At 41.4% G+C, this 14861-nt stretch overlaps 1 protein-coding gene across 4 annotated transcripts in view; it reads right to left on the bottom strand.

The window, feature by feature from the left end:
* Positions 1-14861, bottom strand: part of RYR3 (ryanodine receptor 3) — a 565081-nt gene that overhangs the window by 306258 nt on the left and 243962 nt on the right. For all 4 annotated transcript variants that reach the window (XM_055278588.2, XM_055278589.2, XM_055278590.2 and 1 more), the window contains exon 11: positions 2515-2688. In XM_055278588.2, coding sequence (XP_055134563.2) covers positions 2515-2688 — 174 coding nt within the window. The remainder of the gene's footprint in view (positions 1-2514; positions 2689-14861) is intronic.

The raw sequence follows: 14861 nt of genomic DNA, 5'->3' as shown, positions 1-14861 counted from the left end.
TTTTCTTTTCCATGTGAAACATCTCTTCCTTTTTATTATTTTGAAGGTACTTCCTGATATGATGAAATAGAATACCTGCTTGTTCATTTTTGAAACAAGACTTTGCATCCCATCTATATACTGCAGTGTAAGCATTAGCAAAGTATACTGTTACCACTGGAATCACTGACTGTTAGAAAATATTACTTTGTCAGAACATCTCAGCAACTGGTTAGCAATGTTGCATTTGGGTTTAGCAATACATTGCCACTGTGTTTACTTTGGCCTGGGTCCCAGATTTCTGGTCCTTAAAGACTGAAATTCTTAGGTTTTGCTTGTTCAGATAACACATTTAAAACTGGCCGGGGGAAATGCAGTTGTTAGAATGTTGTTATTATGAACCCTATTGATCTCAGCAGCCCAGTTCCTAAGGTACTTCCTTCTCTCGGAGAAATCTTACAACTGAAGAGCAGGGAGAAGAAGCCTAAGATGGGAATAGGAAAGAGGGTGCTTTAAAATGGGTACTCATCAGTTGTTTCATTCTCTTTGTGCTCGATTGGTTTTTCTTGATTACTGTTTTGTTCATTTCATAAAACACAACACAGATTTAGACATCCTTTGTATTTTTAGAGAGGGCACTTAACATGCTTCTTAGGAAATGAAGCAGTGTAGCCCTGTCGAGGGCTGAGCACCATCACACCAGCTGGAGAGAGTTTATAAAAGCACCTCCCAAATTCACACATACATTCTAACAGTTAAATGAATCTGCGGGCTATGGTCCTAGAAGAGAAAGGCATGGCCAGGCCCAGTAAGTCAACAATGCAAAATGAGATCTCTCCACATTTACAGAGTCCTTGTACTGTGTCCCTGCCCACCGAGAGTTACAGCCAAGATCCACAAATTCCACTTTCTTTAAATGCTACCATTGCCTTAGTAGGTTTGAAAAACTGTAGAGGCTCTAGATGGTATTACTGCACTCTACAGAGGATTTAAGTTTCTTCTGATAGGCTGGTAAGAATAGAGGATGGATTTTTGGCATTTATTTTTGATTTGTTCTTATTCCCAGCGTGTAGCCCTCATTCCAAGGGTGTAGCTCTTCTAAAGATCAGCGGAAAGCCTACTGTATTTTCCACGGCAATTCCAACTTGTCATACCCCGAACCCTGACTTGTATATCCCTAGTACTGTCATAATGTCAACATCTCTGCTTTGCTCTTCATTATCACAGCAGTTTTGTGTTACTATTTTGGCTTCACACCCCATCCATGGTCAGCTTAGGATTCTAGAGGAAACTGCATGTAGAATTTTAGGCTTACGTTTTTGCAGTTCTCTCTACTCTGGACTCGTGGCTCCTTGAGTCCCAGAAGCCTTGGCTGCACCTATGTCTAATCTGACTCTTTAGCACAATTGAGCTAATGCAAGATCCCATGCCCTAGTTCTGCAAATCGGCAAATGTGCTGAAGGAGAAAACAAAGATCAAGGTAGGCTCACCTTAGTGCACTTATGTTCTATGTGCAATATTTTGTGCTTATGTTTTGGGTGGCTTGGTTGTTGAAACCTTCCATTTTTTTTGAAGGTACTGTATCCAGCCTTTGCGGTTGTTTTCAGAGGAAGGGTTGGTCTCATACAAGCCAGATTATGTGGTCTCTTATTTATTCTATTTTCTATCCCCTCTTGATCATTTCATTTCCCATTTTCTGGATATTTTCCTAGTCTGTGTTGCCTTACACAGAATTAAGATATTACCTTATGTTCATTCTCAACATCCTTTCTTACCATAACCTGCATTCTGGAAAACTTTTCATCATCACTACCTTAGGCTGCTATACCTCAACTACAGAGCACAGTGCCTCCTAGCACCTTATTCTGGGGCTAGTTGACTATTTAAACCCATATTTTATAAGGGTATTTCAGGAATAAAAGCATCACATCCTTGACATCCATTATTTGGTTCCCACCAAAAGAAACACTGTTATGGCAATTGGCTTTCTGGTAAATAGATGCTGCAGGTACCCAAGCTAGTTTTTCTCACTGGAGCAGGCTGTGATGCACCACTCAAATCAAGATACAATCTGTGGATACAGTGTCATTCCACAACATCCCTCCTTTCTGCCAGTGGGTTCCTGCGGGCTTGTTATTATGCAATCTGCATTTCCTCTGTAGAGATCTATTTAGTCTATTATGAAAACTGCACAACAACTCAATTATCCACTGAAATGAAGGGAGCAATGATGTGGATAATCCCAAGACAGCACATCACCAAAAGTCATTTAGATGAGGTTTTAGAGTGCATTAAACACATCACCTCCTCCTCATAGATTTGCTGTCTATTTTTTCCCCTATCGAATATGGGGTCAAAGTATCCAAATTAGGCTGAAGTATTGGAGAAACTGTGTACAATCTATCACAAAATAACTCTTCTGAATAGTAAGAAGTAAATCACAATCACGTCCACCTGGTTCTCAGAATCACTTCTATTGCCTAGTTGCTTCCAACTCGGGTAAAACAATTTGTAGACAGACATTCTGAATCTCACCTTTCTTTTTAGAGGTCCCAGGCGGGAAGTTTTGGCATCTTGTGCTTTGTAGGTCACCCACAGACCACTGGCTATATGCTGCACAAAGCAGACAGAATCTCCATACTTGATTTCTGGAACTCCCATGCCTTCTATGTCTCGCTTGTGACTGGAGTCTAATTTCTCCTTGAGTTCCTAATTCATACAGAAAAAGCAACGAACATAGGCATATCTGATTAAATTAGAAGCTCAATATACAAAACGAATCACCTATGAAGAACCTGTAAGCCAGGCAACTGGTTACCAAAATAATCATGATGTGCCTGTCCAAGCCGGGACTTCAGAAAGACTTGTTTCCCTTTTCTCTTGTTAACTGTAAAATCATTGGCTTTCGAGTTCTGGTTACTTCAGTGATTATTTAAATCCATGGGAAAAGGGGACACCTAGTAAGCTCTCTCTTCTGTGCCGATTTTGTGTAATTCTTCACTATATTTTCTACTTTCCTCATCCTGATTTATATACCTTAATAAGTAATCTGTTACTAGCCAATTAACTTATTTCCAGTGAGTGACATCTTCCATAATTGTAATGGTTATCTGTCACAAATGCACTGACTCAGAGGCTTTCATCATATCTATTGATTTCACGGAAAAATTTCTTATAAAAACCTGCAGAGAAAGGAGACCCTTTGAATAGGCAGGAGTTACTACCGTGGCTGAAGCTAATGTAGTAATCTGTGTATCAGTCTCTTAGGGCCTCCTCAGTGGTGTGTTGTAGTCAGGCGGTTTCATTCTTCAGTTGTCACTGTTTCACTGCCTATTCTCCAGTGTGGAAAAGGGACTTCCTGTGCATCAGGTTACAGCTTAGTGACAATCTGAAGTACCTGTCACAATAGCGTGTCATGAGGTAGACCTCTGACGCATGGTAACTTCTTCCCCTCCTCATCAATCAGGGCCTCCGTGGTTCTGTTCTGAATGGTTACACCCTATTTCCACTTCTTTTCTACATCTTGCATTAAATTGCTCATTTGTAAAAGCCATTAAGCAGGCAGCAATTTGAACTTTCACAGAATAAAAAATGGCTATTACCTATTTGCATAAACATTTTTTTTTTTTTCTTTTTGAGCCCAGGGTCTCACTCTGTCGCCCAGGCTGGAGTGCACTGGTACAATCTTGGCTCACTGCAACCTCTGCCCCCAGGCTCAAGTGATCCTCCCACCTTACCCTCCCAAGTAGCTAGGACTACAGGTGCAGGCCACAACGCCTGGCTAATCTTTTGTATTTCTGCTATTGTTGTTTTGTGTCTTGCAGAGACAGGGTTTCCCCATGTTGCCCAGGCTGATCTGGAACTCCTGGGCTCAAGCAATCCACCCACCTCAGCCTCCACATTCTTCTCATTCTTAATAGTGGAACAAATGGCAGCATATGTATTGAGTCATTACCATGCTCAATACCAATGTTCTAAGTTCTTTACACGGTTTAACTCTCCATAGTAGCCTCTGACGTAGCTACAAATGCCATTCCAATTTTACAGATGAGAAAATGAGGGAGGTAAATTTGCCCAAGATCATTCAGGAAGTAATGACAGGATTTAAATCAGGAAGTCCAGCTCCAGAGTCTGCGTTCTTCTCCTACTCTAAACTACTACTCACCCTGCAAAACCCTGCTCAGAGGTTACCTCTGTAAGGGAAGAGTTAGTCTCTCCGGCTGTTCTTCCCCAGCACAGTCTTATTGCTTTATTGGGCACTTAGCGCATCATAATGTAAAATGTGTTTGTCTATACGACATTTTCTTCTTGTCAGGCTATGAAAAAAATCAAGGGCACAGGCCAAATTTCAATTAACTTTGGATTTATAACAAAGTTCAACACCTATCAATTACTTAATGGACATATATTGAGAGAATATATATAGCTGAGTAATTTTTTCTTTCACATTTATTTTTCATTTCAACTCTTATTTTCCTTCAAGATTTCATAAAAACAAAATTATTTTGCACAGCATTTAAAGGATCACTTGGAGCAATATTAGTATTTTACAAGAAATTTCTTTTTCTTTTAAATGTGTGTGTTGAAACATTGGCTGGATTATTAACTATGACTTATTTTTTTCAAGCAGCAACATAACATCCAAGGATAAGTATGAATTTTTCAAAAAGATTATTTCCAGAAAAATATATTTCTGATTTTATAACATTAGCTAATAGGAAAATAGTATTTGATATATGGGATTTTCTTTATAGGCAATTCATCAAGAATGCATTTATTCTATAAAACAATGGATACTCGATTTTCACTGCAGAAATATTCACAGCTCTGGAGACACTCAAGCCAGTAACAGGACTGAAAAGACGCCAAAATTCTCATCTCTAATCTGCTCTCTAACCATAGCCAATGCAGTGGTTAAAAATTATGCACACCACAACTGTTAAATATGAATAATTACAGTGATTTCTAATAGCTCCTGATTAAAATAATTCATATTATCCAACTATCAATGAATATGGTAACTTCATTACTTTCTTGCCTTTCACTTATTTAAACACGGCTTTGCAAAAAAAAATACAAAGATCTGTTTTTCTGGAATTACTGAAATAAACGAATCATTATTCTGTATAGAAAGGAGTGTTTCTGTGTTTTTGTTTTTACAAAACAGCATCAGCTTCCAAATTCTATGGTAGTCACTGCAGTGGGCACTTCTAATTTAATAGAACAGCAGCAACAACAAACAAAGATCTAGAGACAAAATCCATATGAAAAACAACCCAATGCAACCCTAAACAATAATGATAAATCAGTAAAGGAAATTAAAGAGCTCAGTGATGGAGAGGCTTGATTTTATTGACAGCACATTGGTGATTTTCTTTTGACTTGAGTATGAACTAATGCTCCCTTCTGTTTTTACTTGAATATGGCCCCAGCTGCAGTCACCCTACTGCTAGAAATGGAAACTTTCTAAAAAATAGAGCTAATCCAATCATTCTCTTTCAATAACTCCCAAGTTCCTATGGAATACAATTGTTATCTCTAAAGCTTTTATACCCCAAATGCTCTAACCAAATTGGACTAAGAGTACTTATATTTATGTACCAAATATTCCCCTTCTCTGGGCCTTTACTGACATCACACTTTCTGTTTGGAATTCCCCAGCCTCACCTTGGCATCTCTACATCTGTATTGTTTATATTTCATATCTTCTGTATATTGTGGTATTTCAGTATTTTTAAAACCTTTCTGGCTGGGGAGAGACTGCCTTTCTTGTTAGAGGTAGCAAAGGGCTCAGCTGCATGCCTTTGATATGCAATCTAATCAATTCACAGCCAGACCTCCTCTAGCTGGCTCATACCTTCCAGGAGGCAATATTCCTCTGCCTTCCCAAGGCCAGGTACTAGGTAGATAAGGACCACCTCTATAGCTTACAGCCCCCTGAAATTACTCAAACTAGCAAATCCCAAACTGTTTACCCAGCCCTGCCTTGCCTTAACCACGGAAACCCCAACAAAAGTGGTAGCGTAGGCTGTCACCTTGCTTCTGCCCCTTGTCTGCCTTCTGACCAAAGCTGGTGCTTTCCTATGTGACCCTGCATGGCGTGGCACGTCTCCTGTTGCTAGGACCTGTGAGTATAATAAACTTTGTTTTCCTAAGCCTCTCCTGTATCTCCTCACATGGCTGCACCTGACTGATGATCACATAAAGGAACATAGCACAACATCCCATCCATCAAGCCTTCTCTACTTAGCCAAAGTCAGAGGATACCTGTACACATTCTCTGATCTCATGGTTTTGTGGACCCTGAAGGGACTGTCCTTTCCAGGGCTAGCCAATTCCTAAAATGGTAAAGGACTCATCTGGGTATGCAAACCCAGGACTCACCTTTTATATGCAAAACCAACCCGAAGTGCATAAAGCCAACCTCCTCTTTTACCCTCTGGACCCCCATTCCCCTAGACTAATCTCCCCAGGGCCGGTACCAGACAACTAATAGCAACTCCCATGCTCCAGAGCCTGCTGAAATTATTCAAAGTAGCCAACCATATGCCTATTTATCCTGCCTAGCCCATCCCTTTCTACGCAAACCACGAAAAGGCTTTCCCCCAGCTTCCCCTCACTCTCTGCCTCCTGGAGAATGGCGCTTCTCTATGTGGCCCTGTGTGGTATGGCGTGTCCATTCCTCTTGGCAACTGTGAGTAACAAGTGTACTTTTTCAATGCTGATTGTCTCCTGATTTATTGCCTTCATCATACCTGAATAATAAAATCTACATTTTAAAAACATGTATTGCTGTTGGTATACTAGCTGCCCCCTGCCAGATTGAAAATGCCAAAGGTGTAAAACTGGGATTTCTGGGTCAAATGGTATTTCTAGTTCTAGATCCCTGAGGAATCACCACACTGTCTTCCACAATACCAAAGGTATATAAATCATGCTGCTATAAAGACACATGCACACGTATGTTTATTGCGGCACTACTCACAATAGCAAAGACTTGGAACCAACCCAAATGTCCATCAATGATAGACTGGATTAAGAAAATGTGGCACATATACACCATGGAATACTATGCAGCCGTAAAAAATGATGAATTCATGTCCTTTGTAGGGACATGGATGAAGCTGGAAACCATCATTCTCAGCAAACTATTGCAAGGACAAAAAACCAAACACTGCATGTTCTCACTCATAGGTGGGAATTGAACAATGAGAACACTTGGACACAGGAAGGGGAACATCACACACCGGGGCCTGTTGTGGGGTGGCGGGGGAAGGGGGGAGGGATAGCATTAGGAGATATACCTAATGTAAATGACGAGTTAATGGGTGAAGCACACCAACATGGCAAGTGTATACATATGTAACAAACCTGCACGTTGTGCACATGTACCCTAGAACTTAAAGTATAATAAAAAATAAATAAATAAAGTTCTCAAAAAAAAACAAAACTGAGATTTGTCTTTGTATTTCATACAATGCTTAAAACAGGTTGCAAATCATTTATTGTTTTATTGTTCTGCAGGCATTCAATCTGTATCTGTTTATCTGCATCAACCTTGTTTATGTTAGATGATAAGCTGATTCTAAGAAGGAAGAGGTCATCTGGCCTAATATGTGTTGAAGGGCAGTAACCATTATCCTCTGCCTCCACTGACAGCTTATTAAGGAAATGCTCATGACCACATCATAATTGTCATATTAGTATTTGGCTGAGATGATCAAATTGCTACGACTGGTTTAATATTCCTGGAATAGTAAATGTTTGGCTGGAGATGATCAAGTTGCCAAGATTGGTTTAATATTCCTGGAAGGATGAAGAAAGGAACTAGAACCCGGCCGGGCGTGGTGGCTCACGCCTGTAATCCCAGCACTTTGGGAGGCCGAGGTGGGTGGGTCACGAGGTCAGGAGATCAAGACCACCCCGGCCAACATGGTGAAACCCCATCTCTACTAAAAATACAAAAATTAGCTGGGTGTGTTGGTGTGTGCCTGTAATCCCAGCTACTCAGGAAGCTGAGGCAGAACTGCTTGAACCAGGGAGTCGGAGGTTGCAGTGAGCCAAGATCGTGCCACTGCACTCCAGCCTGGCAACAGAGCGAGACTCCGTCTCAAAAAATAAATAAAAAATAAAAAATAAAGAAACTAGAACCAATAGTTGCCCAGTGCCTGGTTCAAACTAGGTATTGTGCTAAGTACTTTACAATGAAAATGCCATCACGTGAATTTACCAGGGACCTACAAAGTGGTATGTATCACACATGACACTTTACATTTTCTCTAAATCTTTCAATGGCCCTACGGCTTGTATTATCCTACTTTATAGATGGTAACACTGAGGCTTGCAGAGTGTGAGCAACTTGCTCAAAGCCACATAGTTGTAAGTAATAGAACATAATCCAAAATCAGGTACAATTCCAAAGCCAGGTATAATTCATTTCAACAGAATATCTGAATAGTTGCCATTACCAGTAGCACAGTTAAGTAATTAATCATACCAATAGTTTCGTTGCTTAAAGGTTAATATGAAGAAAAAGTTGAAAACATATAATACTATTAGAAAATGGCTTTAGGTTCATACAAATTTTGAGTTATACATATAAATCAACAAGCACAACAAGGTGGTATGGTCTATATTCAGAGTACAATTGGAGTTTGGAAGAAAAAATAACTCTACCGAGGAGTTAGGGATGGTTTTATACAAGAATTTCTACCTGATGTGAGTGCAGCCAGGGGAGAGAGGAGTGAAGGGAAATGAGGAAGGGATTGGCTTTCTAGTAAAAGGGGCACTGCATGGCTAGAAGGCTAGAAGAATGCTGGAATCCAGAAAGAGATGAGAGCAAAAATTAAGGACTCTGAACTCTATTCTATAGGTTCATGTTTCTCAAGCTCATGTTGTTAACAGACTTCGTGTGGGAAAAAGATGACTGTGGACAAATACTGAATCTTCTTCTAACAGTCAAAGGGAATATTATGATCGTATAAGCTCTTGTTAGTCCTTTGGTAAAAACAAAACATCAGCATCAGTGAAAAAATCAAAATGACCTTTTGAACTCTAATGCAGCATTTTGTTTATTTCCTCCCACTATTATCATTGTTTGGAATACCTCTTGGGAAAAGCTAGTGTAAGTAACGGAAAGCCACTGAAACACAGAGTTGCATCTTAGAATAACCATTCTGGCATCAATGTGAGTGATGGGCTGACAAGAAATATGGCTGGAGATAGCTGAGTTGTTAAGTTATGCCATTAGTATTTAGGATGATACGTGGAATGGAGTAGCTTCTAATCCATGCTTATTAATTAGAGTGAAATGTGTTATTTAATACAATTAAGCCACCTGTGTTTACAGATGACAAGAAAGTACCTTTTACAATACAGGACTGTAGGCACTCAGAAATGTTTCAGAGGAAAAGTAGATATGGGAAGGCAGAGCCCATTCATGGATGCTGGGGTGAGCCTTCAAGAAACTCCTGGTTAGCCCACTATTTCCAGGTGTCTCTGGAGAAACCTTGAGGAATCACCTTTGGGTTTGTTTCTATATCAGTATAGCCCCCTTAAGACTTTCTCATCTAGAATTTGAGATCTTCGCATTGCCCTTAAAACCCACACACTACAGAACATTGGTAAGAGTCTAGCTGGCCCCAAGCTTTGTGTGGGAAGAGGAGGAATGCCTTCCTCTGTTTACTACATGCTGGGAAGCAGATTCATCTGCCTTATTGGGGAAGGTATATTTCTTGAGCAGAAGTCACTGTACTGGGCTCTTTTCTCCGTATTTCTCATTTAACCCTTGCACCACCACCTTGAGATAAGCAGCATTACTTCCATTTTATGGATAAGAAAACTACCGGGTCATCTTCCTGGTCTCATTTAATTTTCACAGCAATCTTTCAAGACACACTTTTTTAAAAAAAAATCTCTATTTTTTACAAAACATACGAACAGCATATGGCAGAGCCAGGGTTCAAACCCAGGCTTCTTCCACTTCAAAGCCCAAGGTTTTCCTTGACTGACTCTCTATTTGGTCCACTTTGAACAATAAACACTAGAGAAAGCACATCAACTTAAAGTTTAAAAATCCTTTGTAGATTTTATTTAAAATGAAGCTGCAGTAAGTGATGTTGTCTTTAGGCATTTGAATCTTACTATCCATATTTTCTTCTCTCCCCTTCCCTCCTTTGCTCCATACCCTCCCTTTCCCCAGTGGATAACTTGGTGAGAAAACGGAGCAAGCAAGGGGACTGGCAAAAACAGCGCTGTTTCTGCACCAGAGTTTCAGAGACAGGTGCACCATGAGCACAGCTGTCACCTTGGTTAGGGGTGCTGTGGCTGCCGAGGTTAAAGGGCATGTGAAAAGTAGGCAGGGAAGTCACATTTGGCCAAGAACACCATACTCAGCACATAGATGTTTCATAAATGTTTACTAAGCTGAATTTAATGTTTTTATACAGTGAGGAAAAATTTCCTCTAATTGGGAACAGTGATAGCTCTATACCCTTACACTATGAAATAGGCAACATTTGAGATTCTATCCCGGTCATTCAAGACGTATGGTGTAGTCATTTAAAATGGCTTTTTAAAGCACTTTTAAAGTGGCTTTACAATAAGTGGCTATATATAAGGCCTGCTTTAACATTATTACCTTTCCCTGAAAAAAATTCAATGCTGTAAACTGACATTGAGTCATGACATCTAAAAAGACAATATTGCTGTGCCAGAGTAAATATTAAATCACATCATCTGAAATCCTTGTGGGAATGGCCTTGTAATGTCAAGACCATGGAAAAATGATGTGAAATCAAGTTCATAGAAATTTGACTTAGATGTTCAAAATAATGTGAATCTCTCTCATTGGTTGTGTACTGGGAAGAGATCACAGTAGCAAAATCATTACACAAGGATGGCAGGATGTTTCTATAAAGATAACGGAGGTTGGCTGGGCGCAGTGGCTCACGCCTGTAATCCCAGCACTTTGGGAGGCTGAGGCAAGAGGATCACGAGGTCAGCAGATCGAGACCATCCTGGCTAACACAGTGAAACCCCATCTCTACTAAAAATACAAAAAAATTAGCCGGGCGTGGTAGCGGGCGCCTGTAGTCCCAGCTACTTGGGAGGCTGAGGCAGGAGAATGGTGTGAACCCGGGAGGCGGAGCTTGCAGTGAGCCGAGATCATGCCACTGCACTCCAGCCTGGGTGACAGAGTGAGAATCCGTCTCAAAAAAAAAAAAAAAAAAAAAAAAAAAAGATAATGGAGGTTAGAATGAAATGGATTTCACTCTGTTTCAAGGTATGACCACACTGATGTAACCCTTCAGCAAGCATTTTTCAAACTTACTACAAGACATTCTGGGATGCAAAAATAAAGCAGGGTGGGGTACGCATGGTCCTTGTCATCCAGGGGCTCCCAGTCAAGGAAGTGATGGCCTTAAGATGCATGAGCAGGTTTTCCTCTCACAGAGAGCACTTGACACTTGCCTGAAAGCATGAGAAGGTGCTCACTGTGCTCACTGTGGAGTGCAGAGGGGCAAAAGGCATTCCAGGCACAAGTTTCATGGTTAGAAAAAAACAAATATGTTCCAAGACTGATAAATAGTATGTCGGAGCTCAAGGCAACCTCAGGCAAGTAGCAAGAGACACAATGGAAGGGCAGGCAGCAGTCAGGTCTGAATGAACTTTTATGACAGACTTCAAATGAGGTGCACATTGATGAAGAATTGTGTTCCAGGTCTCACAGAGAGCAGATGAGAATCGAGGCCCAATCTACGCTAACTTTGAAGCCAGGCTGTGTCTTACACAACACCACTCCCAGATCAAAGGGATAAGGCTGAGATGCTGTATTTTGGAAGTAATACTACATCCTAGCCCTCCAATTTGAGTTGTGCCATCTGCTGAAGTGCGGGGAAGGAGGACCTTGATCAAGATCACATCCTGCTCTTTATTCTATGTGATTCGTACAGCCTGCTCAAAGTCTTCGGTCTGATTGCATTTGAGCCAGGCCCAGGCCAATAACTGCAGCTGGTTCTTGGACTTGGTCACCTTTCAGCAAGGCTCAATCCCACCTCCATCTTATTATGCACATACAAGATGCACTGGGGCACCTGCCATCTTCCTGGTAATGGCAGGCTGCTAAGGATGTTAGCACACACCTGCAGCTGTCCAGTGGTCCCCAATTTAGTAGTCATAACTGTCACAGGCAAATGCAACCTGACAGAAAATGTGGGCTGGGAAGCTTGTCATTACCAAATGACTCACGACCCAGCACATCCAGTGTCCTCCCAAAACACACGACTAAAGCCCCAGCAGTGCTCTTCCCAAGAGTCTCTTTTTCTCTTTTTCAGATTCTCCAACATACGGAGAGGATCAGAAGAACACCCTGCTTCCTCGCCCTCTGCCCCAGTCCCATAGGAAATAGGTGACTGTCTCCACCTCTCCCTCAGCCTTTCCAACTCCTATGCCACCACACAGATCCTGAACCACTATCTCACGCTACCATTTGCCACTTGCTCTGTCACATAACACCTGTAACAGTCAAGGGCTGGCCAGATGATTCAGTGTCCTTACATTGTTGAGAAACAGAGCTCCAAACCTCTTTCTGCTGGGTATTGTCACTAGCACTCAGGGAGGGGAAGCACAGAGAGTGCATTTAAGGAAAGTCCGTGCCAAGCAAGGCAAGAATATGCTTACTAAGCAGGCACATGGAAGCCCAGGAAAATCAGGGCCTCTCCAGCACTCTCCCCCTAGTTATTTGGATGGTGTATGACAGTTATGTGTTCTCCACATGTTCGTCCTTATTGTGCAGCTTCGCAGTCTAAGGTGCCAAAGCCCTGCCCACACAATGTCCCAAAGAAACCCTGATGTCCAGTGGGAACACAGCCATATCTTGGCCTGCCATAGAGTCCAGGCCATTTTAATTTCCGTTCCTTTCAAATTGAAATGAAGGTAGCTAGGTTGAATACTACCGCATGGAGACTTACTTAAAATCTCTAGTATAGTGACTCCAATGAAATGTAACCACACTGCCGAGTGCACAGGACAATGTGACTCATGGGTGACTTTTGCCTCCAGCTCTGCTATGCCGATGGCCCCCGCTGTACCATGACGACTTTCCAGCCATGCGCTGCTTGCCTCTCCATACATGGAAATGGAGGAACTTGGGGAGATAAGCAACGGACCCTTTGAAGGGAAATGTATTCAGAGGCCAGAAGTGATGCCAAGCGGAAGGAGTGTTACAAGGTCCCTATGGGGCTCTGATCTTTCCTTGCTTACCCCAGAGACCACAGCACAGTGCTGAGCCATGCTCCACAAGACTGAGCCAAGAATGGAATAGAATGGAAGAGTCCCCTTGGAACAGGATCCTGCCAGCTGCCTGGAAGCCTGCCTGATCCTGTGCTGGAAGAAAAGCCCCTTTTTGAAATGGTAAAGACCTCGAGGTCATTGTTCTAACCTTGGCAGCATATCCTGAGTGGGTCAAGGAGAAAGGGGGTAGAATGCTCAAATAAGGAAAGGGCCAAACTGGCATTCTTAGGAACACACTTGCTTGGTCATTAGCCACGATGAGTCATTTCTTATTTTCCACCTCCCTCTTCTACTGCCACCCACCTTCAGCTCCCACTCCATGTCCCAGTCTCTGTTCTTATGACTTTTCTGTTGCTTTGTTTCACTGAATCTTTTAGAAAGTTGCACTGCTCTAAATCACTTCCTGGAGGCAAAACTGTTCACTAAATAGATATAAATTTGAATGTAAAGAATCCCTCTTGCGCTGGGAATCTAAAAAAAATGATAGCAAAGTGAGGAAGATGTGCTCAGAAAACCAGAATGAAATCAGAGTCAATAGCCATTGGAAGACAGGCAGATGGAAGATGACATTTGAGAGACAGGAAGATATGAACAGGAAGCTCACGTCTTTTAATATTTGAAATAAAGATATGAAAAAAGCCCAATTCTGATATAGGGCAATATCAAAGAGAAAAAACTACATGCCAAAGAGTTTCTCTGCCTAAAAAGACCATAGGAGCACAAAATGAGGGAGAAAACAGACTCTGAACGCCTGCACCAAAGAAGGGGACAGTGCTGACTATCTTCTTCAGGTGCATTAGGAAGCAGAGATGCCCCACAGAAAATTCAGCTGTCCGCCTCACACCTAGCACTACTCAACAACCCTTGAGTGAAATCATGGTGAGAACACACATCAAGATTTATTTCTGGAAAAGAGCAAAGAATGAAACCAAAGGTGAAGCTCCCAAAGGAGATATTGAGCTATATTCTTAGGAAGTGCAGACTTCCTGATAACTGTGCAAGCATCTGTGCAGAGCCCTTCTCATGCTTGGATGATCTTTCCAGAACACTCATAAAGTGACAGACCATCCAACTGTCTGTCAGAGGTTAGCTCAGCATGCAATTCTGACTATTCAGCTAGATCCAGCTCTGAGTTAGACAGAGTAGAAGCTTGACTGAACATTAAAGGTGGTGGTTTCTAAAAAAGAATAGTTGTCTACATACACATCAAAAGGTAAAGCCATTAATTCGAGGTTAACCTAACTACCAGAGGATCCATTCTTAATGAAGGTTTGGGATGGATAGGAGAAAGCTAAGAGATCTGGGGAGTAGGGATAGTTAAGGAAAAGAACGAGGAAGGTACTAGTAAATTCTATCATATAGGTATTAATAACTGCAAGATAATGTTATGTCCAGAATGTCTTCTCTGCACCATTAAAAAAATTTAAACAAATATAGCACTGAAACTCACGCTTTTCACATTTAAATCTTTTATTTAACAAATTACCTTTTTATTTAAACAAATGCAGCTCTGAAACTCATGCCTCCATGTTACTATTGCTTTAAAAGAGTGAAGAACATAACTTGGAATTTATTAAAGACAACTCAGA

This window comes from Symphalangus syndactylus, chromosome 5 (genome assembly GCF_028878055.3).
Source record: "Symphalangus syndactylus isolate Jambi chromosome 5, NHGRI_mSymSyn1-v2.1_pri, whole genome shotgun sequence".
Taxonomy (NCBI): Eukaryota; Metazoa; Chordata; class Mammalia; order Primates; family Hylobatidae; genus Symphalangus; species Symphalangus syndactylus.
The sequence above is the reverse complement of the archived record's forward strand: the minus strand, read 5'-3'. Positions and strand labels throughout refer to the sequence as shown.